Source organism: Eleginops maclovinus, chromosome 4 (genome assembly GCF_036324505.1).
Source record: "Eleginops maclovinus isolate JMC-PN-2008 ecotype Puerto Natales chromosome 4, JC_Emac_rtc_rv5, whole genome shotgun sequence".
Taxonomy (NCBI): domain Eukaryota; kingdom Metazoa; phylum Chordata; class Actinopteri; order Perciformes; family Eleginopidae; genus Eleginops; species Eleginops maclovinus.
Genome location: NC_086352.1, coordinates 25351797 through 25378463, shown reverse-complemented (window position 1 = coordinate 25378463; position 26667 = coordinate 25351797). Strand labels below are relative to the sequence as shown.

The 26667-nt window shown below is 40.6% G+C and overlaps 2 protein-coding genes and 1 long non-coding RNA gene across 4 annotated transcripts in view; 1 reads left to right on the top strand and 2 right to left on the bottom strand.

Annotated features, from left to right (window-relative positions):
• Positions 1–1887: 1887 nt before the first annotated feature.
• On the bottom strand, positions 1888–2847 carry LOC134863444 (gonadotropin subunit beta-1-like). Its single transcript, XM_063881969.1, has 2 exons — positions 2662–2847; positions 1888–2091 (listed from the first exon to the last, which is right to left on the bottom strand). Exons 1-2 carry the CDS (start codon positions 2830–2832, stop codon positions 1888–1890), a joined length of 375 nt encoding a protein of 124 aa, XP_063738039.1. The 5' UTR covers positions 2833–2847.
• Positions 2848–12410: 9563 nt separating this feature from the next.
• Positions 12411–26667, bottom strand: part of LOC134863572 (uncharacterized) — an 87386-nt gene continuing 73129 nt past the window's right edge. Inside the window, exons 2-5 of one of the 2 annotated variants that reach the window (XR_010165681.1) lie at positions 25698–25830; positions 17904–18039; positions 17292–17341; positions 12411–12640 (exon numbers count right to left, since the gene is read on the bottom strand). This is a non-coding gene — a long non-coding RNA (uncharacterized LOC134863572). The remainder of the gene's footprint in view (positions 12641–17291; positions 17342–17903; positions 18040–25697; positions 25831–26667) is intronic. The other variant, XR_010165680.1, reaches the window with a different exon arrangement.
• The window catches only part of kcna4 (potassium voltage-gated channel, shaker-related subfamily, member 4), a 44169-nt gene continuing 37519 nt past the window's right edge, over positions 20018–26667 (top strand). The window contains exon 1 of the mRNA XM_063882151.1: positions 20018–23216. Within this exon, the coding sequence (XP_063738221.1) occupies positions 20018–22093 (2076 nt within the window). The 3' untranslated portion in view covers positions 22094–23216. The remainder of the gene's footprint in view (positions 23217–26667) is intronic.

Below are 26667 nucleotides of genomic sequence, written 5' to 3'. Positions count from 1 at the left end.
GACAGTTTTATACCACAGGCTATAAGACTACTGAACTCCTGAGCTGTGTGAATGTCTACTCACATCTGTTTATAGTACACACATACATATATATATATATTATACACATCTGCCATACATATCTGTTTATAGTACACATATCTATATATTATACATATCTGCCATATACATCTGTTATACATAATATATGCATCTGTCCATACCTCCTCATTCAACAGTGTAAAGTATTTGAATACTCTCAATGTATTCCACATATGTATATATTTCACATCCTCAAATCTGTATTGTTGATATTGTAAATATTCTTCTCTCTTTTTCACTATTTTATTTATCTTTTGCACCATGTATGTTGAGTTGTTGGAGGAGCACGCGACATAAGATTTTCATTGCCAACATATACGCTGTATCTGCTGTGCATATGACCAATAAAACCTTGAAACCTTGAAACCTTGAAGGATAGCAAAAAGGCGTGTCTTTGTTGAGGTGTACCTGATTCCACTTCGATGTGAGGGAGTAGCAAACCCGATTGGCAGATCCAAAGCAGAGTGCAGTATGGTTTGACCATGTCTTGGATGTAGGATGGACCGGATCCCTTTACAGCATGGTAGGCCAGTACAAGTGTTTTGAAAGTCATCTCTTCTTGTTATCTATAGTTTGAAAGAAAAAAGATGTCTAATTTAAGATGAAGTATTAAAAATATAGGATCTACTGCTTCAGGGGCCTTAGCGATATCAGATATATAAGTCAATCTTGTCTATCATGTGTCTATTTTGAGATCCCTTCGTCTTTGTTGAAGTGCAATACCTAAATGTTGGAGAACCCATTAATGAAAAAATAAATAGTGAAAATATGGAAAGTAAGGGTGATACAACACCTTTCTAGTATAGGCAGTCACAAATGTGTATGTTAAAATCAATATCCTATCTCTGTTTGGTTTTACAGCAAACATTCCATCCTAAAATAAATCACAACATCTTTTCTCAATGAGGCTAATATTGACAACACATTATAAAGAATAAGTCTGACTTAAAGGCTGTCCACACAGAGGATATTTATGGCTAGGATGAAACAGTTGCCAAGTCACAAGACTGTAGTTAATGAACCTCTTCTCCTGTTAATGATTGAGTTGTCTGTCATTAGGGGCTTCAGGCTTATCGATGTCTCCGGAATAAATAAAATGTCATGCTAACAATCTTCTGACCAGCTTGACCTGCTTTTGGCTAAAAAACAAGCTTGCAAACCACAGGAGCTTCAGGGTAACAGCTGATCTATTATTATTTTCATTTCCCTACAATGATGCTAATCAGTTCAGAATTTTAAATTAAAAATCCTTTAAATAAAAACATTTCAGCAGAACAGAAGCATGCACTGACTTTACAACTGTGGTTTGGTTTTCATACCATGTCAAATAATATTTTGTATTCTTGTTAAGTTCTAATGGAGCTTTTGGATATACTGCACAACACTTTCTTTTCATTTCCACTTGTCAGAACAGAGGCGAGGCCTGCTGTTTTTCTCAAAGGATGACCTCCCATTATCAGTGTGATAACATTACATTGATTGCAAGATTATTGAAATTCAGGGGTGAGTCACTTTGGTCAGGAGGACAAAGAGGAAAAGGGTTGATGGGAAATGTCTGTCGGCCTTCATGGCCTTAAAGTTTCTCCTGCCCTGACGTGTGATATTTCAATGGTGTCGACAAATCGCTACAGGCGTTAACAACAAGACAGAGCAAATATGTGACTGATGATTTAGACAGCTCAAAAGAACAATATAAAATGTTACTTGTGAGAATAAAATACAAAAAAATAAAATGCAAGTGATAGCTGTTTATTTGAGTAACATGTGACACAAAGATTATAAGTAAAATGTGGACAGGCGGTAAGTTTAAAAGGACAGGCAGCTGGTTAAGTCATCATAATAACTCTTGCAGGATGTGTATTCTCCATTGCACATCTTACAGCGGCAGTTACTGGCCACGGGGTAGGTGACAGCCGCTTGACACCCTTCAATGTGCGTCGCCTCATAGGACCAATCTCCGTTACAGATTCTCTCTTTAGGCATGACATCATACTCAGGCGAGAATGGATACTGTGAGGAACAGAAAAGGATTAGACGGTGGTGGCGGCGAAGCGGCGTGGGAACTTGAAGTCACCGTCTAAGTCCCGGAAAGACCAAGTGCTACCGTGGTGTCCCTGAGCAAGGCACCTTTCCCTACACTGCTCCCCGGGCGCAGTACATATGGCAGCTGACTGCTACTAACACTAGGATGGGTAAAATGCAGAATGTACATTTCCTCTCTGTGGGCCGATTAAGGGTTCCGTCTTCTTCTAAGTGTATGAAAACTGTAGTTCAGTAAAAAGTACTTAATTTGCCTCTGAAACTAAGTTGAGTAAAAGTTTAAAGTAGCACAAAATGTGAATACTCAAGTAAAGTATAAATATGTCATAATACTTAAGAACTATATTTGAGTAAAAGCGCATAGCTACGTTCCACCACTGCTCATCAGACATAATATGTTTGGATATTACTGTTTGGAGTAATACTCTCCAACAATATAGGGTGACAGCTTCACACACTGGGGCAGAGCTGAGCTTAACAGAATCAGCTAAATGAATGCACATGCAGTTTGAAAACCTCAGAGTTATTATCATGCTCTACCTCAAAGTGACACTGTCCGACACAAATGGTGGTGTAGATTTCCTTTTCGATGCCGCAGCCCTCCACCGTGATGGGGACCCTGGTCGGGTGACATCTGGACGTGCAGGCCTGCCTCGCCCCCACCCCTGCCCCCGCCATTGCCAGCACTGCTGCCATGACAATCAGCTGCATCCTCTGCCTGGTGCAGCACAGGCACCTGCCACAAGAGGAGATCGGGTCACAAGAGAGAAGATCAAGTATATGAAGATTACGTTAAGGCACAGTGTGACGGTCCAGAATGGTTGTGATAAAAAAAGTGCCGGTGTTTGTCGGTGGATTGTGGAGATATTTATCTTTTGTGTCTCCCAAAACAAACAAAAAATTATCTCTGGATACAAAAATATCTTACATGAGATCGAGCAGCTTTGCTTTTGACATCACTATTTAAGTTAATGAAGTAGAAGTATATTCGTGCTGTGGAAAAAATCTGTAAAAACGTTTAGAGAGATAGAGAAAGAGAGAGACAGAAGATTAGATTTGATAAGAGAACTGTGACACATACATTTCTAGAATTGCTACTATAAAAATACATGAATTTCTTCACCTTCAGATTTTAATTCACAGTTAACTCTCTATCAGGATTTCAAAGGGTTGTTTTACCTAAATTACATCATTCTTTCTCCACAGATCAATCTGGTTTCTTCTATTTGTCATGGCTATCAGACGCTTCCCAATTCATTTGAGATGAATGTCATTTTTTTCCCCACAGAAAATCAAAGTCTGTTAAAAGTTTAACCCTTATACATTTCTTCAGACTTTGCACAACACAAGTATATTAGTCAACATAATCATTGACTGCGTTACTGTAAATCCACATGAATCTTAAGCATGGTTAAAAGTTCTACCTTTAGATCTCTGATGTTGCGTTGAACCTCCGCTGTGTGTGTAGTTTCTTCTCTTACCCTCTCAACATCTGCAACAGCTGTCAACCTTAGGCTGTGCCGCCTCGCTCTTAAATAGTGCTGCTCATAAATCCTTTTAATCTGTTTATCCTTGGCCACGGTGCTATCTTCCCCACCTGTTTAGACTGAAAACATACATTTTCCCTCAACAGTTCGGGGATGGCCCACGGTTCAAGGATTTTTTTTGTTCCAACATATGAGAAGGAAGGAGTCGCTATCTACAGATAATCTTGTTAAGATTACATGAGTGAAAGGATTGGATGGACCACACAAAGGTAAAAATAAATCTGCCCCCACAGTGAGATGGAAAACACTGACACAAGCATAATTAATTTTTCATAACAAGTCTACCCTGCTTTGTGTCTGCCATGTGTGAATGTCAGATAACTTCATATATATATATATATATACACAGAGAAGGATTGACCAGTGTGAAACCGCCAATAGCCACTATGTTTTACACAATTACAGCTTTCTCCCAAACCATTCCTGTATTGCTTTTTGTGTTTTAAAAACATCACATTGATTATTCGCTCAACCTTTGTTCTTTTAGTTAATTCAATCAAAGAGCTTTTTAAAAAAGTGAATACTATGGGATTCACAATTAAAAGAGAAATATCAAAATAAAAAACTGACACATCAACGTCTACAACAGCAGGAAACTTTGTTGGCACTGTCTGTCTGTATAAATTATAACATATATTATGATGTGCAATTTAGTTTTCATGTGGATCTAGTGAAGGTGGGAGTATTCAAATCACGTATGACATAAAATAATAAGTAAAAAAAGTCATCAGAAAAAGTGTGCTTTATATTCCTGGATCCTCATCAATGATGCACTTGAACATTGTAACTAAGTGCAATTCATGTTCTAAACTATTGTTATTTTTATCAATAATACTTTAAAAGATACTTTTGAAATGTCTAGTAACTTAAACTTACTGAAATAAACACCTGTACATAAACAAATACCAATTACTGTATTTTATGTTTATTTCACACAATTTCTTGATACTGTCTTTGTCTTTTTTAACCCGCATTTATTCCTCTCATAATACAACTGGCCCCAGCCTGGCCCCCCCAAGTAAAATAGGTCTCAACAACATTTTCTGTTTGTGATTATGGCACAAACCTCTTGTGTGGGCGGGACTTTCCGGGATGCGTCCCCATTGCTTACTCAGTTATTAAGTGATAGCCCAGTACACAACTGACTGTTTAGTGCAACTCATGCAGCAATACTCCGGTGAGCTGTCGCTGTGTTTGTGCCTTTGGAGTTTTTGATGAAAATCTGTCTGTGTGTCTGTGTGTCTGTCTGTACTGCTTAATATTTTGGTTTGTATAACACAAAATCTACACTTAGTTTTTACAAGGACTTTTGAATACACAGCTTTTGAATCTAAAGCATAAATGCATTCTGCAGCTTTCACAATGATCTGAGCCTTTTGATTTGATCTTACAGGATGTATTAATCAGTCCAATTTGTTCTTGTCTCTTTTTACCTTCTTGTCCTGCTGCTCTTTTTTCAACATAAGTACCTTTTATTTCATCACTTCACATCACCAATAAGCTACGCTGTGCATCACAACGACATTGAATAGTTCAATGTGATGTAGGTTTACATATTAAAATATGACTATTTAACATTTTTTATATACCTACATCTTAATGATGACACTTACAATTCAGTTCAGTTAAAACTAAGTGAAATGACCCACTTTTTTAAATAATAATGGCAAAACAAAGTCATTAAAACAGATAGATCCTGAGAATTTCATGATCAGCACCATGGACAGCACTATACACGTCAACAGTGTGCAGCTCAAGGGACATTCTATTGAACTGTTTCATATGTCCATCACTCAAAATCAATATTTTAACCACCTGAAATCATGAAGATAATTCAGGAAAAAAAATGCTCACACATCAATTGTGAGGAAAATCCTTTGCCACAATAACCAATCAAGTACCAAACTAACTTTAAACCAAGGTCAATCTAGTGCAGCTGTACCAAATAATGAATCCATTTTGCAACTTGTCATGCTTTCCAGCCTTTCTCTGCTTTTCACCATACTGCTATTTAGTGAGCATACATGTGTATTTTGTATTTATTTAGAAAGGGATATTCATCATGAGCACTTGAGTCCATCATGTAACTGTGCCAGATTTAGCCATAGAGACACATTTTCATCCGCAGTCCCGGGCAGATTGATGGCATTTAAAGAAAACGTACAATCTATGTAGAGTCCTGCATCGCATGGTTATTTATGTTTGGTTTTTCTGTTCAAATGTCCTTCCAATAATACACCGTACTGTAAGTAGGCTACTTTGATTTGTTGGTTTCTTATCACCTGTCCGTTGCTGTGCACATTATAATAAAAGATAAAATACAATTGTCTATAACTGTAAGTTCCATTTCCTGGTTGTTTTTTTGTTCTAGTTATAGGGACACATCACACACTAAAATCCAATGTGGACATACAGTATGTGTCATGAGTAGTGAAACATTATGGTATTACATTAGAGTTACTGAGTCACATTGTGGTTATGGAAGTTCATGTAAAAAAATAAATAAAGTACACATTAGCGATCCAAATACAGTAAGTCTGCTTTAGACCAATTTGTAAAAGTGTAGTTATTCATTTTGCTAGTATTGACCAATTAGCATGAAGGTATACATTGTCAAACGTGTGATGTCATTCAGTATTCATTTTGTAGCTGCTCCACTGACAATGAAAGAAACTGACTTGGTGTATACCTAAACAAGCTTTATTCTTCACTGTTCTGAAAAAGACAACTCTTAGATTAATATACTTTAACGTAGTTTTCAGGTCATTGAAATTCAAGACGCCAAAGGTAGGAATATAGTGTATGCTTGTAATTCACTAGCAATTACAATCAACGGATGTGCCAGCAATACCTATTAGCCCCCTGCCCATCCCAAATCAAATGCCAACATATAGATTTAAGTCTGCCGCAGCCCCCGATGTGGAGCAACTGGGACAAATTCAGGCATTTATATATCTTAACAAAGATAAACAAATTTGCTGCACCTTACGATCTTAGGACTACTTCACATAAGCTTTCTTTTTTCGTTAAGCTTTATATTTCTCATTTTTAAAGGGAGCGACAGAAACACAAAAAAGGAACAAGTTATCCTCCAGAGAGAAAAATAAAAAGGAGGGGATGATGCTGGTGTAATACAATAAAAGGAAAAGAAACAGCTGCACAAGCATAACTGAAAAAAATAAATCCCAGTAGAAGGTTTCTAAAAGATCTGATCATATCTACCACAAACTATTTTCCATTGACATCTGTTCAATTTCAACTTCGGCCGTGTTTTAATGCAGAAACTGGTTGGTTAAGGTCGAATATTGAGAATTAAAATTGGTAAACTCACAGAAGCGGAGATCATTAGAGATGTACAGTGGGGCAAAAAAGTATTTAGTCAGCCACCAATTGTGCAAGTTCTCCGATTTAAAAAGATGAGAGAGGCCTGTAATTTTCATCATAGGTATACCTCAACTATGAGAGACAGAATGAGAAACAAAAATCCAGAAAATCACATTGTAGGATTTTTAATGAATTTATTTTCAAATTATTGTGGAAAATAAGTATTTGGTCAATAACAAAAGTTCATCTCAATACTTTGTTATATACCCTTTGTTGGCAATGACAGAGGTCAAAGGTTTTCTGTAAGTCTTCACAAGGTTTCCACACACTGTTGCTGGTATTTTGGCCCATTCCTCCATGCAGATCTCCTCTAAAGCAGTGATGTTTTGGGGCTGTCGCTGGGCAACACGGACTTTCAACTCCCTCCAAAGATTTTCTATGGGGTTGAGATCTGGAGACTGGCTAGGCCACTCCAGGACCTTGAAATGCTTCTTACGAAGCCACTCCTTCGTTGCCCTGGCGGTGTGTTTGGGATCATTGTCATGCTGAAAGACCCAGCCACGCTTCATCTTCAGTGCCCTTGCTGATGGAAGGAGGTTTTCACTCAAAATCTCACGATACATGAACCCATTCATTCTTTCCTTTACACGGATCAGTCGTCCTGGTCCCTTTGCAGAAAAACAGCCCCAAAGCATGATGTTTCCACCCCCATGCTTCACAGTAGGTATGGTGTTCTTTGGATGCAACTCTGCATTCTTTCTCCTCCAAACACGACGAGTTGAGTTTTTACCAAAAAGTTCGATTTTGGTTTCATCTGACCATATGACATTCTCCCAATCCTCTTCTGGATCATCCAAATGCCCTCCAGCAAACTTCAGACGGGCCTGGACATGTACTGGCTTAAGCAGGGGGACACCTCTGGAACTGCAGGATTTAAGTCCCTGGCGGCGTAGTGTGTTACTGATGGTAGCCTCTGTTACTTTGGTCCCAGCTCTCTGCAGGTCATTCACTAGGTCCCCCCGTGTGGTTCTGGGATTTTTGCTCACCGTTCTTGTGATCATTTTGACCCCACGGGGTGAGATCTTGCATGGAGCCCCAGATCGAGGGAGATTAGCAGTGGTCTTGTATGTCTTCCATTTTCTAATAATTGCTCCCACAGTTGATTTCTTCACACCAAGCTGCTTACCTATCGCAGATTCAGTTTTCCCAGCCTGGTGCAGGTCTACAATTTTGTATCTGGTCTCCTTTGACAGCTCTTTGGTCTTGGCCATAGTGGAGTTTGGAGTATGACTGTTTGAGGTTGTGGACAGGTGTCTTTTATACTGATAACGAGTTCAAAAAGGTGCCATTAATACCGGTAACGAGTGGAGGACAGAGGAGCCTCTTAAAGAAGAAGTTACAGGTCTGTGAGAGCCAGAAATCTTGCTTGTTTGTAGGTGACCAAATACTTATTTTACCGAGGAATTTACCAATTAATTCATTAAAAATCCTACAATGTGATTTCCTGGATTTTTTTTTCTCATTTTGTCTCTCATAGTTGAAGTGTACCTATGATAAAAAATACAGGCCTCTCTCATCTTTTTAAATGGGAGAACTTGCACAATTGGTGGCTGACTAAATACTTTTTTGCCCCACTGTATTTGTTTGCACAATAAAGGAAAGTAGCAGAAATAAACAAAAAAGCAGCAACTTATCCTAATGAGAGACCAACGAAACACGAGATGTATAATCCTATTACTGTACTATAATACAAGGAAAATAAACTGCAGCACAATCATAAATGGAACAATTAAATCTGGGTAGCCTTCGTTTAAACTAAACATTATTGATCAAAATTATGAGATTTGGCAAAAGGTCTCTCTTGGTCACGTACGTACGTCAATGTCATGGAGACAGAACGTTGGGCCTGCAGGTATACGAGCCGCTGACCCTTCGGACCTCACTTTGCACTTGGACAAGAGCAGAGCTTTTGCGAAACTCACCTTTTGAGAGAAAACTCTTTGAGATTCAACACGCTGGTAAACAAAACTTCTGAAAAACAGAACTACTGCATCCCTGATCTGCTGTTGAAACCCGAAGAGGCTCAACAAAACCACTGGTCTCCCAGAGGAGGGGAAGCACCTGCCGCTGGCCATCGGCCGTGTTGGGAAACTACACGCCAGGTTAGGAAAATAAAAAATTGCTCATGTATAGCCTTAAAATCATACAAAGCTGTTTCTGTGTGGAAATTAGTGAGATTTTTGAAGTTTAAAGGTGAAAAGTTAAGATTTATTTTGGTCAAAATCAGATTTGGAGAAAGCAGAAACTCACTTAAGTTTTCTTCGTGTAAAATGTGTGTTTGTAGATACGACTGACTTTGTTTTGGCGGTAGAGGTGTGGATTGTATTAACACAGAGTGTAGTGATTTGAAAACCCTGTTATTTTTGATTTAATGGCAAGATATCGTCCAATAATGACGGAAAAATGACAAAAACACAATGGCGATCGGGCCTAATTTCATAAGTTATGCACCATGGCAACGACGCACATTCCCTGCAGGGCCTGTTCTTCAGTGTGGCTGCCTCCCTGAGCCATTTGATTTTATTGTTAAAGTTTGTTTTTGATAGAAAGAGGGCTACTCCTTCTAATGTATGTTATTAAATAAACTTTCCTATTAACATTACATATTGAAATGCGCTTTACTGGTTTAGTTTTAGAGGGAACAAAGATTTGTGCGTGTCTGACAAACTACTCCTTCTCCAACTAGGAGAATATTGATTGATAAACCATAGAAATATCTGCAAACTACTGTGGTACTTTGAAATGAAATTACTGTAATAATTGTTTAATCTGTGCAATGGATATTAATTCACATATACATTAATTATGCTGTTTATTATGTATAGTTTGTCCATACGCAAGTTTTATCCTTCTCCACATTTTGGTCGAAAAAAGCCGTGCGTAAAAGTCGCAGAGCAAGCTTTTCATTTACTTTACAATTATAGACTGCTTTTTATGTTGATTTTATTTATCTTGCAGTGGAGCTTTTTATTTAGAGGATGACTATGACTTTAAAGACGATGGTGATGCCAACATCGGACATCTCTCCCCTCTCGTCCAGCATCTCCCACCCACTTGTTTTTGGCAGGTGTGGTGCCAGAAATGTTCTCCTAGCTTCCCCTCTGGACATCCCTGCTCCCTGCATTTTGGCATTTGGCCTCTGGAGGCTTCTGTACCGCAAGTGGAAATTCCTGAAGAAAGTCCACCCTCAGCCCCTCCGAGGTCAGAAGAGTCCACCCTAACAACGTTAGGCCTTGGCTTCTCCACCAAGAGGACCAGGAAAGAGGACTGCACCCTCCCCAACAGACCTCTGGTGCCCCATGAAAAATAAACGGTCAGCTGCTGCGGGATTTCAAAACCTTTGCATCCGGCAGGACTGATGAAGCCCCGGGCACCTTCAAACACGTCTTGCTGATTTTGCCATAGGTCAAATATTACTCTTTTTATTTTAATTTGATGATGGTCGATGCTGATACTAGAACTAAGAGGAAGATGAGAAAAAGGACGTTGAAGCAATGATGCCGACATTTTCTCCCAGCTTTCCCCCAGGACATCCCTGCTCCTCTCCTTTTGGTGTTGCTCCTCTGGACGCTTCTGCGCCGCAAGTACAATGTCCTGAAGAAGGTCCAGCATCATCCCCACTCAGCACCCTCCACCTCAGTCCTTTGACTCCTCATGGACAAGAGATACCATCTGGAGTATCACAGACCCCATGAGGACAGCATCTCAGACTGAGACAGACAGTTGCTGCAGGACTTAAAAACCTTGACGTCTGGCAGGACTGATGAAGCCGGGTTTGCTATTAGTCAAATCTTGCACCAGAGTTTTTAATAAATATATTGGTATACTGTTAATGATCCCGATAACAGAGTTAAGAGGAAGAGGATGAGGATGACTTAGAAGACGATGGGGATGCCGACATCAGACACCCTTCCCCTCTCGTCAAGCAGCTCCCACCTGCACATTTTTGTGGAAATGTTCTCCTAGCTTCCCCACTTGACATCCCTGCTCCCTCCAGTTTGGTGTTGCTCCTCTGGAGGCTTCTGTGCTGCAAGTGGAACATCCTGAAGAATGCCACCATCAGCCCCTCCAAGGTTAGAAGAGTCCGCTCTATATACATTACACCTTGGCTTCTCCACCAAGAGGACCAGGAAAGAGGACTTCAGGAACTCAGCACCCTCCACCTCAGGCGCCAAAAGCCCCCTGAGGACAATGACTCGGACAGAAGGATTTGAAAACCTTTACGTCTGGCAGAACTGATGAAGCCGCAGGAAGCTTCAAACACGTCTTGCTTGGTTGGCGAAAGGTCAAATCTTGCACCAGGGACTTCTATTAATATATTACTTTCTTTAATATAGTTTTTCCTTTTGGATAATATCTGATGATGGTCGATCCTGATACCAGAGGTAAGTTAACCTGGTGTGGTGGTTCTCTCTGTATTTTTCCTTCTTAAAGTATAGATGGCTATACAAACAAGACAGGAGTAAATAGTTTAAACAGTGGTTAAAATAAGTACTGTTCAATTTCAGTTTTTTCTTGTAGGTAGCTGCAACACACACAGTGTTAAAACAATGACTACTAACGTTGGGAAAAGTAGCCAAGTCTCTTTCAGGTATTATAACAGTTCTCTAGCATTACACATGCTGTATTAACCTCCTGACAAGAGGAAACTCCATGGAAGACTGAATCTCAACATCCAGGATTTTCAGAGGAAGAAGACGAGTTTGGGGCAGATCAGACCAAAAGAAAGGATGACTACTGATGAAGAGCGTGGGTTGCCTTTTAGATTTTCGTTTTACTCAAACGCTGTTATTACTGTAAAGTTGGATTTATTTATTTATAATATAACATGTTCATATGATGATTCCAGTGGTCAAAAAAGTATTCAGATTCTTTACTTAGGAATTGCAAAAAGTATTTCTAAAGCAAAAACAGCACATTTAAGAAGCTGGAACTGTAAACTACTTTTGAACACATTTCTTTTTATTCCAAATACATTTTTTGTTGATCCACTGATGATTTTAGTTACTTAAATAGGAAATGTTTTTCACAAGTATTGTGTTTGAAAAACTGAATTCATAAAGTAAATAAATCTGTTAAATCAAAATAAGAACATGCTCACAGTTTGCTCTGTTGGTGTGAAGAGCTGAAGCATGTATTCATACACAGTGGAATAAAGACTGTATTGTCTCATTCTATATCCCTTGAGAAAATTATATTAATTTAATATATTAGTGCTTGCCTGAGGAAGATATGAATAATAGTAATCAACGGTCAGATTTTTATGGAAGCTTTAACAATTTCAGTAAGAATAAAGACAAAAGAGGTAAAATAAAAATTGAATTGATTGGAATAAGAACCAGAAGATATTCCCAGATGGAGTCTCAAAGAATGTTTTATATGAAAGGCAATAAAACAAATTTTAAAAATGAAACGTTCGGTCTAATGAAACGACAGACTGAGCCTCTGCAAGTGATAACCGCTGCGCCCAACATGGACGAAGCTGGTGAAGGTCTTCCGTCTGGTCCTCGCATTGCATCTGATGCTGTCCTCTTTGCAGGAAGTGGTAAAACGGGAGAAAACCTCTGGACACCACGCTGAAATCCACACTGTTAATATGAGAGGAAAATAAATGCTTTAGGCAATGAAAAATATGAAGTTATTGGCCTCCATTTCAGAAAAAAACGAAATCATTGTCCCATTAATTAAACAGTTATTTTGAGATGGTATTGGAAATGAATCCGAAAAGAGCTGAAATCTGAGTAGAGTAGCCTATGTGCCAAAAGCTCAACATTTGTATGTAAAATTAAACTTCAGAGTAAAATAAAGATCTTCACAACTCAGGGGCAGTCATAGACGGTGTGTTGCCCTACAAAGAGGGGAAGATGAGTTAAGAGCCAGCGTGACAGCTCCATTATATATCGGCCCGCAGTCAGAGCAAAAGTTTGATAAGTGAGAAAGAAGCAAAGGCAACTGCAAACAAAAATATATGCTATAAACATGAAATAGACTAATGTTTACATGATTACACAAATTACTGTTTGCAAGTTATAGTTTAATTTTGAGATGATGTTTTTTCCCCCTGATAAACCCTTATTTTTGCTTGATACTGAAGGAGTTTAGCTTGGTCTTAATGGCACAAACCTGATTCCATGCCTTCCTACTGTCTGTTTGAGCGAAACCCTCTACTCTGCTGCAATCAGAATAGACTTAGCTCTGCAGCAGGAGCCGAACAGTGCAGTGACAGAGGAATATAAGCACTTGGGCAGCCGCCACGGTTCATCCTGCTCCGTCTGCCCTTGCAGCCCCCAGGGACTCTGGCTCATAGCATCCTGCCCGACTGCCATACCGTCCTAACAAGGCTGGAAGGACTTTAATAGACTATCACTCTTGTCCTCTATGGCGCTACTTCCTTTAGCTGAAATAAACACCAGTCATAGTTGATTAATCTTGTATTCAGAGCAGAACACATCATTAGCCACTTTCTGACTCATCTGTATAACAGCGGGTAATTCCTCTTAAATGAGCGCATCTGCACTGAGGATTGATTTATTAAGTACGGAGCTGAAACTCTTGATATGCTAATTACATGAATAACACCTTATTTAAATTGATGCTGCAATCTGGAGAGGGGAGGAAAGACTTTTAAATTCATGTCAAGATTATGGTTCTAAAAATAGTTACTTTGTGTTACAGAAAGTTTAAAGATAACAAAACTACAGAAGCATTCAAATTAATGTCCTATAGTGAGAATCGTATGTCTCTGTCCCAAAGCTATGAGACGATAAGGCCTGCAATGTGATGTCACATTATTGTCCACTGGGAGTCAACTGAGATGTGATGGATGAGGTGAAGGTTTCAGTGCCCCGGATGATTTTCTGGATCATAACTTTAAGCTCTGTTATAAAAGATAAAAAACCTAATTTGGGGAGCTCAAACAAGCTTTATATGGAGCTGCACATAAAACAGCTCAGAGCAGTACATCTTGTGGACATCTCAGATTTGAGTCATGGGTCATTTGGTTTTGAGCTCTGCAAGAGTCCTGTTTTTTTTATCAACACACCATAAACACTGCAAGAAGAGGACAAACACACTCAATCACAGCCTGCTGCCTGCAGAACCCCTTCCATCACGGTGGAGGTGACAGAACCTTCAGAAAAATCAACGGGCTTCGTCCAGGAAGTGATATAAGAACACATTTCCTCTCTTTTTCCTGTATCCATAATTTGATCTTATGTTGTAAGTACCCGTTGAGTTCTGGAATTCCCTAATGTTTTCTAATTTTTGCTCTTCTCTCTAAGAATACTAACAAACAGAATCATACAATCAACAAAAGATATCAGAGCTCAGCCCTATTGTCATCCTACCAAATCTCCACATACACCAGGTGCCCTAAATACCATTAACCACACCCATGTGACAAGTACCGGAAATAACCAATTACAAGTGCGTGTGGTGTTAACAAATAATGAAGATATTGTAACTATAAACACAGGCTACCTCAGCATTTTGGCTCCTACAAGTACCTTTTACAAGTGATAGAAAACACTCTTGACAACATAGGACAATAACAATTGGTTTTCTGCAGTCAACAGCCAAGCCAGGGACTAAAACTGAGGGACATAAAAAAAATAAAGACAAAAAAGAATTGTCAAGCAATCAGAACTTAAAATATTTATATTTTAGAGTTATTATGTTTATTGGATTATTAAACTTGTGGGCAAAGAAAAATTGATACAGTTAAGACTATAAAAACCATTGGAGCATTCAGCTTCTAAATGGCTTACATACTGCTCTTAGATGCTATTTTTACTCTAACTCCAGTATTGTTGCTCTGTAAAATCACATTTAATTTGATTAAGTTCAATTAAAAATACCAGGAATTCCCTACTGCTGAAGTTCTTCACCTTTTTGACTTTTGTGGCATCTTTCCAATTCTTGTGCATGTGTGGCACACCTGACCTTGTTTAGTAGTTAGGGGGCATTACACTAAAATAAATAAAAATCAACCTCAAATTAATACAGATTATAAAATAAATACTACAGAATGTTGCTGCATAAAGCTTGTTGTGTCGCATGCAGAAAACACCCACTGAGGCCTGAAAAACATGCAACCCCCCCTTACATCAGGTCTATACAGACGCCTCCACATCGCTGCCAAGGACAGGACCTTTGTTTGTTGACTGTGCTGGATGTTTCTGCGTGGATGTAGGTGGTAGGTGTGTATGTGTATCGACTGCTGATGATTCCTCCTCTGTTGCCTCTTTATATCTAATTTCAGATCTGATGTTTTATGAATTTTATTAGCATATCTGTGTTTTATTGTTTGTTAAATATTGTGTGATCATATCATTTGGAACATACTTGCTGTGGTCTTTAAAATAGGGCTGTAGCCAGGATTGAAACAAATATATACACTGATTTCCCCAATGCATAACCACCCACATGACGCATTTTCAAAAAGTCATTAACAACTTCTGCCATATTTTCTACCTGTGCAGATTCAGATATTCTTGAAATTCATTAAAATAATAGTATTTTTGTTTATTAGGGTCTCAATGTTAGAACACTATATGAGGTATATAATCCTAAAATAATATTCCTTTGATGTATTTCTCAGAACCAGGCAACACTGACTTGGACAGTTATATTAGGATATACAAAATGTTCTTCACATGTGCAGAAAACCTTTGTTGATTCATATTCGTGGAATTCCCATTTAACAGACAAACTGCCTTCTCTGGTTGAAAGCTGTGATCCTGTTTTAATGTTTGGTTGTTTGTTGAACCTGCAGCCATACCTGGTAGTGATGTAACCTGTAGATCACTACAGCAAGATGAGAAGTTCAACCACTAGAGGTCAGCAAAGACAATAAGAAAGGGTAACTCTTTATATCCTTTTTTTAATATTTGCACACAACGATTATTAAAGGATCTTATGAAATTCATTGTGGGGCTTCTCTTGCAGCTCATATATCCCCAACAATATCTTGATTGATAAATAGAACTCCAGGTAAGAGATAAATCAAATATTTAATAAGTTAAAATACTCACACTTTTGTGACAAAACTCAAACTTCTCTGACCTCATCAGCTATAACAAAACACATTTTTACATTATTCATAATTATTTTTAAGGTTAAAAGTACTTATTTCAATTATAAAGAATTCAATAGTCGATTAAATTGAGTATGCTGGCTTGTTCACTGTGTATGTGTCTGTGTTGTCAACTGGTGCAGGTGTGTTGCAGTTCTGGCATCAGTTCAAAGTGCATCTAAAAATGTGTAATAAAGCACCCTCTATCCTCACTCCAGCACCTCTAATCATTACTGACCTCACATCTCCCCCTGGTGCTCACTGAGGTGGATGCTCAATGAACTGCAAGAGGAGACCATGAAGGATCTGCGTGCGTGTGTGTGTGTGTGTGTGGTTGCCTATGTTCTGCAGAGTAAAAGAGTTCTTCCTATGGTTTAGCTAAATAATACAGAGAGATGCCACATTGAAGACCAGCTCTTTACAATAAAAAAACAGTGATATTTGCACTGTCAGCAGCACGGATTATTTCACAAGCAAAAGCCTCCGCATTGGATTTTTACATTTTGTAAGATGTCCTCTTAAGAAGAGCAGATGCAACCAAAACATCCCTACTGGAATATTACAACTAGAGATTTCAGAAACACCTGAGGGAATGATTAGGATTCCTTAGAGGGATATTGCATCAGTTTTCTGCTCTGGAATAACAGGCCGTACTTGCCCTCATTACAGTTTTTGAGTCAAACACACCGGATTGAATAGGCCATAGCAACTGATTGCTGTGTATCCCAGCACTAGGCCTCTGGTGGTATACCTGCAGAATAACTAATTATCAGAACAATTAAATTAAACCTAGGAGGTTTCAAAGGTACAATGAATAACAACTTTACTGTCCCATAGCGCAAACCAATCCAAATAAATCTGTGGTGGCAATAGGGGGCTGATCAATAACCGTGACTTTTTTAGACTGCATTCATTTCTGATTCCTCAGGGAAGGTATAAGTAATGTTCAGTATAAACATCTGTTTTTCTTCAGCGCACTCACAAGGTTCGGTGAAAATGTACAAGCCTGTAAACCACTGGCTAATCTTCTACATACTATACTGTACATTATTCCAGAGTCAAACAAATAATTTGTATCAATGTGTTTGACCCGTGGATAGTCATCTAGATATCCGATGATGTTGTTGTCATGATCAATGCTTGTATAATCCATCCAGAAACGTAACTTCTTCCACACTCCGAGCTGCTGCTTTGTCCCATATGGTAATTACTGCCACTGCCAGAGGGGGGAGACAGAAGTTACACCATACAGCTTTAAGATTAATGATGTAAACAAACCTCTGACAGGTTAGGAACCATGATTAACTTCAATTTAGTGATTGTCTGGTGCTTAACTCTGCATTAAGCGTTCTTATTCCACTTTTTTAAGGTTTGGTGGTGGTATGTGACTCTTGAAATAAGGGACTGCTGCTTTAGGAGAGAGAGATCACACAAGAAGTACTTTCTTTGAGCTAAGAAATGTTGGTTAATGTTCCCCTGCATCAACACTGTGGTTTCCCATCAGATTTCTATTGACAAAAACTGGGATGCAGGGAAAGATAAAGAATGAATACATGCAATCCCTGGCCATTCACTTTTGAGTACTCTGATTAAAATATCACAAGGGGTTGCAAAACACTGGACAATGATGATGTTAGCTGTCCTGTTAACTCACAAGGGAAATTGTTGATAAATTAAAAAAAAAAAAGAGATATATATATATATATATATATATGAGTATCCAAGATGTCTCATTGGGGGAATATTAATTACAGGATTAAACACTTCCGATTACTTACATTTGCTTATTTGAAATGTTTACTGCAATTTGGGACCCAGACGTGTGCAGATAAAACAAAGTATCTTCATGGATTTTTCTTAATTGGTAAAAATGATGAAACAAACAGCAATCTTCTTCCAGAGATATTTCTAAAGCTGAAAAAGAGGAAAAAACAACAACAATTGTTTTGTTAAATGGCGAGAATAAATTCAACTGATCAGAAATGTAAATGGCGTTTTACGAAGTACTGCCAACAAGTTACACGTATCTGTGTTACTTCACGAATGAATGGATAGTAATGGATTACATTTCGGGGTAAGAACACCGATGGCCACCTAGCAGTAGAGATGAAGGGCATGGAGGTTTGGGTGTGAGACTGCAGCATGGTGCGCAGTTACCGGCTGCATCCACTGGGGGAGGACCGAGGACCGAGCACCGCCTGCATGCAGTGCGGTACACCAACGACTATCTCACCGAGGCTCTCCAGCATCACACACACTTGCACGGGTAAACACACACACACACACACACACACACACACACACACACACACACACACACACACACACACACACACACACACACACACACACACACACACACACACACACACACACACACACACACACACACACACACACACACACACACACACACACACACACACACACAATGGGAGGGATACAGGAGTATAGGTAGGGCTACAGCGGCAGACAGACAGATGTGTGATGCTCAGACTCCACCATGGGGCCATTTCCCCTCGCCTGTGTGAAGGTAAACTTTTATCCACCATCGCATCTTTACGCCGTGACCGTGTGGAGCTGTCATTGACGCCAACTCGCTGCTTGTACACCTGCTTCTGTTATTTTTATTTTTTTTACAATCACAACTGCTGCCGGCACACTGGGAACGATGCAGCAGAAACGGGGGCTAAAGTGGCGTTAGATCCTGTTGAATCGAGAGCAGACGTCGAGACGCAGACAAAAAGTGTCCTCCTCGGAGTGCGTCAGAGCATGGATGTATATAGTGGATGATATATGCTGGTTGGATATGACGAAGGATTTGTGATATTTCCCCCAAAATCAAGACGTGAATTTGGGCAGAAGCGAAGAACTGCATCCTCACCTAGCCTTCCTCCCCCTCCTCACCCTCCTCCTCCATCAGATTTGTTTGAAGGGGGAGAGCTAAGGCGATTTCATTTGGCCCCTTTTAACATGTAAGTATACATTTCAGAATGAATGGAGGCTATGTAATAAGCAGGAAACCTCTTGCGTTATGTCTGTTCTTAACCTAAATGCATGCATTTCCGAAAGCTTACCTGTATGCTACTCAATGATAATAAAACCCAGCTAACTCATAACAAACAACCACTAAGATTATATTATGCCAATGGAGTTTCCCACCCTTTTATTGCAAATATGCGTTCTATCATGGACTATGTAGTCGCCAAAACAACGGACATAAATGTGAATTAATCCTTTGTTTTGGTTAAACCAACTGCTATTTTCTCTTGTCTTTTTCTCGCAGCTCCAGGGAGCGTCGGCGAAATAAAGTCCTTCAGATCATTGGAGATATACAATATACCAGCAAATCCAGTTGTTTATTTATCACATAAAATGGCAACCAGGAGTGACCAGGTTGAATCAAAAGACGCATTTGGGCGCAAGCCGCGGCCGTGGATAATTTAACCACCTGATGGGCACCGGATAAACCGAGGAGAGACTGCTTTGGTTGTAGCTTGTTGACTTGGTGATTAATAATGCCGAACAAATAAAGGGAGCTGCAAGTTTGACACAGAGCGCCTGCGTAACAGGCTTTGTCACCGGCCCTCACGTTTTTTGGATATGGTAATGATGTCATAACATATTGGGGGCAAGTGCCTAAACGGGAAGACAGGCTGATCAATGCCCCCTATCACGTAAGTAGCCACATGGACTGCTCTCAACATGGACCTATGTGAAGGGTGTTTGTTATTCTGACTTTCTCACATTCACAACTGATTGGTCGAACCGGTTGATGTCTCATTTTCTCTCTCTGCGCGCGCCGAGCTGCAACTTTTATCCTCTGGCCTCCTTCCACATCGCCCCGAGGCGGTCACTCTAGCTCACGGACCGAACCGCTCGTTGACTCAAGATGGAGTTTGCCATGGTGGGTGCAGACGGCGGGTGCAATAGTCACCTGCCTTACGGTTATGCCCAAGCTCGCGCACGGGAGAGGGAGCGCGAGAGGGAGCGCCAGGCTTCGCAGTCGAGAACGGCGGCTACGGAAGGTGGGTCCGGTGCTGAGGGAGGAGGCGGTGTTGGTGGAGGTAGTGGGGGCGGCGTGGGGGGGTCCACCTCCTCCTCGAGCGCTCATCTCCTTAACAACCGCCAGCATCAGTCTCGCGCCGCCTCCTCCACAAACGCCAACATCAGCTGCGGCGGTACCGCCTCGCGCCCCTCCTCCTCCTCCTCCTCCTCCTCCTCTTCCTCCTCCTCCTCCTCCTCGCAGCCGCCACAGCACCAGCAGGAGCCCGAGCAGCAGCACAGAGTTCTCAGAGAGCGGAAAAAGCAGCGCGGCGTAGGACGCTGGAGACGCAACCGGACGACTCTCGGAGGGGACCTGCGCCACTCGGAGCTGGCGCTGCTCGGATCCGAGGAGGACATCATGATAGAGGAGGAAGAGGCCGAGGGAGCTGAGGAGGAGGAGGAGGAGGAAGAGCAGGACCGGGTAAGCAAGAGGTCCAGCTTTCTTTGTAACATGGATGATGAGGAGACCGTGTCGCTCACTGACAGGCGTCCTCAGTCCGGATACGAAAATGTTTACAACGAGTGCGGCTGCTGCGAGAGAGTGGTCATCAACGTGTCGGGGCTGAAGTTTGAAACTCAGCTCAAGACTCTCGCTCAGTTCCCGGACACGCTCCTGGGAGACCCGGACAAGCGAATCAGGTACTTCGACCCACTGAGGAACGAATACTTCTTCGATCGGAACCGACCGAGTTTTGACGCCATTCTTTACTATTACCAGTCAGGGGGGCGGTTAAAAAGACCCGCAAACGTCCCATTTGACATTTTCTCTGAGGAGGTGAAGTTTTATGAGCTCGGGGATGAGGCAATACTCAAGTTTCGGGAGGATGAGGGTTTTGTGAAAGAAGAAGAAAAACCTCTGCCGGAGGACGAGTTCAAGCGCCAAATCTGGCTGCTGTTTGAGTATCCGGAGAGCTCGAGCCCTGCCAGGGGGATAGCGGTGGTGTCCGTGCTGGTTATAGTAATTTCTATTGTCATTTTCTGCCTGGAGACGCTGCCGGAGTTCAGGGATGAAAAAGAGTATCTACAGCCACGACTCAACTCCACTCAACCTGATCACGGATTTACTCCTTTCAACGACCCATTTTTCATCGTGGAAACGGTTTGCATTATCTGGTTCTCCTTTGAGATTATAGTGCGCTTCTTTGCGTGTCCAAGCAAACCGGTTTTCTTTAAAAACATTATGAACACAATAGATATTGTATCCATTTTGCCTTATTTCATAACTCTCGGCACGGACCTGGCGCAGCACCAAGAAAACGGGCAGCAGGCGATGAGCTTTGCCATCCTGAGAATAATCCGTCTGGTCCGGGTGTTTCGCATCTTCAAGCTGTCCCGGCACTCTAAGGGGCTGCAGATCCTGGGCCACACTCTGCGCGCCAGCATGAGGGAGCTGGCCCTCCTCATTTTCTTCCTGGTCATCGGTGTCATCCTGTTCTCCAGCGCGGTGTACTTCGCAGAGGCGGACGAGCCCTCCTCGCAGTTTACGAGCATCCCGGATGCTTTCTGGTGGGCCGTGGTGACCATGACCACGGTGGGCTACGGGGACATGAAGCCCATCACTGTGGGTGGGAAGATAGTGGGCTCCCTCTGCGCGATAGCGGGCGTGTTAACCATCGCACTCCCGGTGCCGGTCATAGTGTCCAACTTCAACTACTTTTACCACAGGGAGACGGATAACGAGGACCAGGCGCCGGCGGTGGAGAGCATGCCCCCGGGCTGCCCGTATTTTCCGGACTTTTTAAGGAAGTTTAAAGGCTCGCCTTCTGGCTCTTCGCTGGGTGACAAAGCGGAGTATATGGAGATGGAGGAGGGGGTCACGGAGTCGCTTTGCGGGCTGGACAAGAGCCCCAGTAAAGGAAACGGCACAGACATAGGGAGAAGAAACAGTACTAACTCAAAATCCATACAGACTGACGTGTGATTACAAGTAGAGTTTTGTTTTAGCATTTTTTTCTAAAGAAGATTACGCCCTATAAAGATACTGTTTGCCTACAAGCAGGTGGTCCCCTTAACACAAGTTTTACGCACACAAACATACACACTCAGCACTCGTTCACAGGTCACCAATTGGAAGATTATAATGTCTCATTCTCTCCATCTCACAACGATGGTTTCTTCTAAATCCTCTCTATAACCTTTAGGAACAATTATGATGAATATTTGCCTAATGGGTTAATTAATTAGTAATTATTCCGTTTAACCTTGGGCTTCCAAATCTGTCATAAATTAAAAGTCTAGACAAGACAGGCTATGCATTCGCACTTTATGAGTTTCATCTGTCAGTAACAGAAAGGTTAGGGACGATCGTTTTGCTGTTATGCAATAAAGTTAACATTTGTTTGCACTATGTAGAATTTACGCTGGGTTTGATTGACTTTTATTTCAGAGACAGAAACTGTAGGCCATGCAAATGGCATTAATTGAGTCATCCTCTGACCACTTAGCTGAAGAATGTTTGAGTAACTTCCTTTAAGAGGCAAACTAAGGTTATTAATAACTTCTTTCATACTCTGCCAATAAGAATTGGACTCCAACAAAGGAAAAGCCTGAGATAGATAAAATACTGTTGTTACTGCTCCAACTCTTAGCATGAACAAAAGGCTCATTAAAACATAGCATTTACCAGACATCAAATAACCCAGGGCTAAAATGATATTTATTACATCTACACAAATATGCTTTTCCATAAAAAGTCTTGTGTTGTTGACCCACAATGAGAGCTAAGCACAGGAAACATAAGAGTTAGAAAATGGCTGGAGAAATGACTTGCCCTGCCAGGTTTTGTATGGACAGGCTTGGAGCCTTGGCGACAACAGTTTCCCCAGTTTCATTTAAACCACCTCAAAATGACAATATCCCTTTACACGGACGCAGATGGAAAGCTATAGCAAAAACATCTCTAATGTGGAAACTCTTCGAAGGGGAGTTTGTGAGCAACTTCCTTTCCTGTCCCTGGACTTCGTGCACAAAATATTTTATTTTCTCAAGAGGACTATGATTATCTTCTAGCTCAGAAGATCACCGAGATGTGGATGTCTTCCAAGGTATGTAGCCTGCACTTTGTATGTGACAGTGATGATGAAAACAATACCTGTAAGAGATAGCCAGTAAAGCCCCTGAAAATGTGGAGGCATTTTGGATAAATACAATAAATGCATCACTTAGCGCATATTCAGTGATATTTCACTCTAACGTTTATTTTCAACACTTAGTTGTCCCCTAGACCAAAGAAAGAACGCATGATTACTGCGTAATACTGTGGAGGAATATGGCTTTATATGGCGATCAGTCATTATGTTTCTCTTGTACACATTTATGCAACACCAAGGCCTCAAATCCACCAATATTAAAAACACCTTCTCATTCATAATAATTTAAGCTGTAATTATCCCATACAGGATTACATCAGGTCAGCCTGCTGCAGATGTGGCAAAGGAAGATTTACCACAAATGATTTTGTGGCACATTTATAGTGTCTGAATTTATGCAGCAGTGAATTCTGTTTTTTATAACTTTGAAAGTAAAGTGCTACAGAGCTCACACCCTGCTATGATGGATAGTCTTGATTTGACTTAAATCAAAGAATAATTTATTTTTGTTTTGAATTTACATTTCCTTATGTTGTCTCTTGGTAGTCATCTCATTTTAAGTTAAGAAGGTATTCTCACTCTTCACATTAGGTGTAGCTGTAGCATGAGGACATTGTGTCACATGAGGCCAGGGCATTTGTTTGTTTCCTTACATGTATCCGCCTAAACTCCCTTCTTACTACTAATAGTTCCACTTTCACTATTTCAAATGTGGAAAGCATTTTTGCATATTGCAAAGTTTATCCTTCATGGAGTCACCTGATTTATTGATAGGATCACAAAAGACACAGAATATATTTAATAAATAAAGTTAAATAAACTAGTACAAGGCGCTCCTATGCATTCATCAGCACATTATCTGTGCATCTGCATAGAACCATTTATTGCATTATTTTATATCCTCAGAGGAACTATTCCAACAAGATATTTTCAACACCTGCACCCACAACTGAACACACACACACACACACACACACACACACACACACACACACACACACACACACACACACACACACACACACACACACACACACACACACACACACACACACACACACACACACACACACACACACACACACACACACACACACACACACACACACACACACTCCTGGCATGTTGCCAACTCCTTGATACCTCACATTTAACACTTACATAATGTGGCTTATGGCAAGAGGCGCAATCCAAAACATTTTTCAACTAAAGTGTGTGGGTCAGGCATATTCTTAGGCCTGTAGCTGCTGAGCCAACTGGGAAAAACAGGCTGTATCATCGCGAGCCACAGAACAGAGCTGAATGGGTTTGACTCTTCGTAGCGTCTCATTGTCACATGCACGGCGAGTCTTTGTAGTGCAGATTTAGACCACATGGCCGGGCCATGTGACAAAGTGAGAGTTATTTATGGTTATTTCTCAAAAGGTATTCTATGCATGTCAAAGGACACAGAGGCGAGGTGGAAAGAAAGTGAGTGTGCGGTACATAATGTCACACTAGGTTATGTTATTATAGTACAAGTGAGGGGAGTGGAGATCAACAGTTTAGCTCACTAAGACAAGCTTGTGCTGGTTGTAGCTTCTCCAGTGTGGTCATTCGCTGCTTGCCCCCATTTTATACCATTGGCATTTTTGTAAATTGAACTCTAATGGTTATAGGTACATTGACCAAAAAGGAATACAAGACTGTCTGTCTGAAATGCTAAGGACTAAATATTTGATTATTTAATATTTTAGCAGACTTAATATATTGCCTGTTTTATGAGAGAGTCCTGTTCAAAGTGGCAGTGTAAAGCCATGAGTGGATATATACATCTTATTTAAGAATAATTTGAATAGATTACAAGCTAACTGACACACAGCAAACCTGCATGGGAAAATGCATCAGTGTGGTGTGTGTGTGTGTGTGTGTGTGTGTGTGTGTGTGTGTGTGTGTGTGTGTGTGTGTGTGTGTGTGTGTGTGTGTGTGTGTGTGTGTGTGTGTGTGTGTGTGACCAGTATTGTTCAAAGATGTGGCTATTTTAGACACAGGGTAACAGTCTCTCTGCACTTTTGGAATACATGCATACCAACGTGCATGTCTCTGTGCCATGCAACCATTCACATACAGTAGCTATAAATGCAATGAGCTATAGTTAAAAGGCTCAACTTCTAAAATTCAGAATCAGAGCTAATCATATTTTTTTATAGATTAAAGCCACAGACCAGTATTTAGAGCTGTGATTATCACACTGCGGGAAAACATCTATAAATGATTTATTGACATTATTAGACATCTTACATTTCAGTCCAGATTGTATGCGACAGTTGACTCTTCTATATTGAAACTTCCTGCTCTGCATAACACCAGACAAATTGTGCTGATAACCAGAGGTCAGAGTCACCGCTGACCCTGCAGACAAATGGCTCATTTAGCGGTTTGGAAAATGATTCGTACCTGCAGCCAAGACATCCATCCATCTTCTACATCTGCTTGTTGTTGTTCAGGGTCACAGGAGGCTGGAGCACATCCCAGCTTGCACTGGGCAACAGGCAGGAAGAATGAACGGGTTGCCAGTTTTTCACAGAGCCTAAATAAAGACAGACAAACACATTTATAATCATTTTCACTCCTAAGAGTTTAGTGTTTCCCAGTTTACCTTCCCAGCACACATTAGTGTAGAGATGATACTGGGTCATGTGCAGTCATGGCTTTGACATCAAACTTAAAACTATTGCCATCTGATGCAACACTTCTACCTTCATGAAGGTTTTAATGTTCTGTTTCGGAGAACTTTGTTTATTTTTTTTAAAGGCTGGAGTTTTAATGTGGCTTTGTAGGAATGGTATGGTTATTAGGAGACTTCATTAAGGTTCATTACAGACTCCAAAATTACGATTACATCGAATCAGACTTCTCCAAAAAAGCTTCAACAATTACATAGTAGCATTTATGAAGGTCGAGTTATGCTCACATTATTAAAACAGTAAAACAACCTATACAATTTGGGATTTCTGCATTGTTTTTACTAAATATCGGCAGCTTAGTATTAGTGGGATGCAAACTGGCTTGTTTGTTTCAATGTCCTATTTCCCAAAAATGTGTTTTGAAGATGCCGCATCTTTCTTTAAACACACTCTATGCTGACTACCACTTTTCAGCGCATCCAAGAAAAGCCCATACACATTTTTTCACTATACAAATGTAAATACTCACAATAATGTGTCCACGTCCCCTTTAAACCCTGTATCAGCACATTACTGCCTTCAAAATAAATGGTTAAACGTTAAGAATTTAAGCAGGAAAGCTAATATTGTTCTGACATTTTTTCCACAGTTCCAGCTTGTACCTTTTCCATGAATGTAATGATTTCTTCACAAATCATTAATCAACCAAAGTAACACGAACAACATAATGGTTCCTGTTT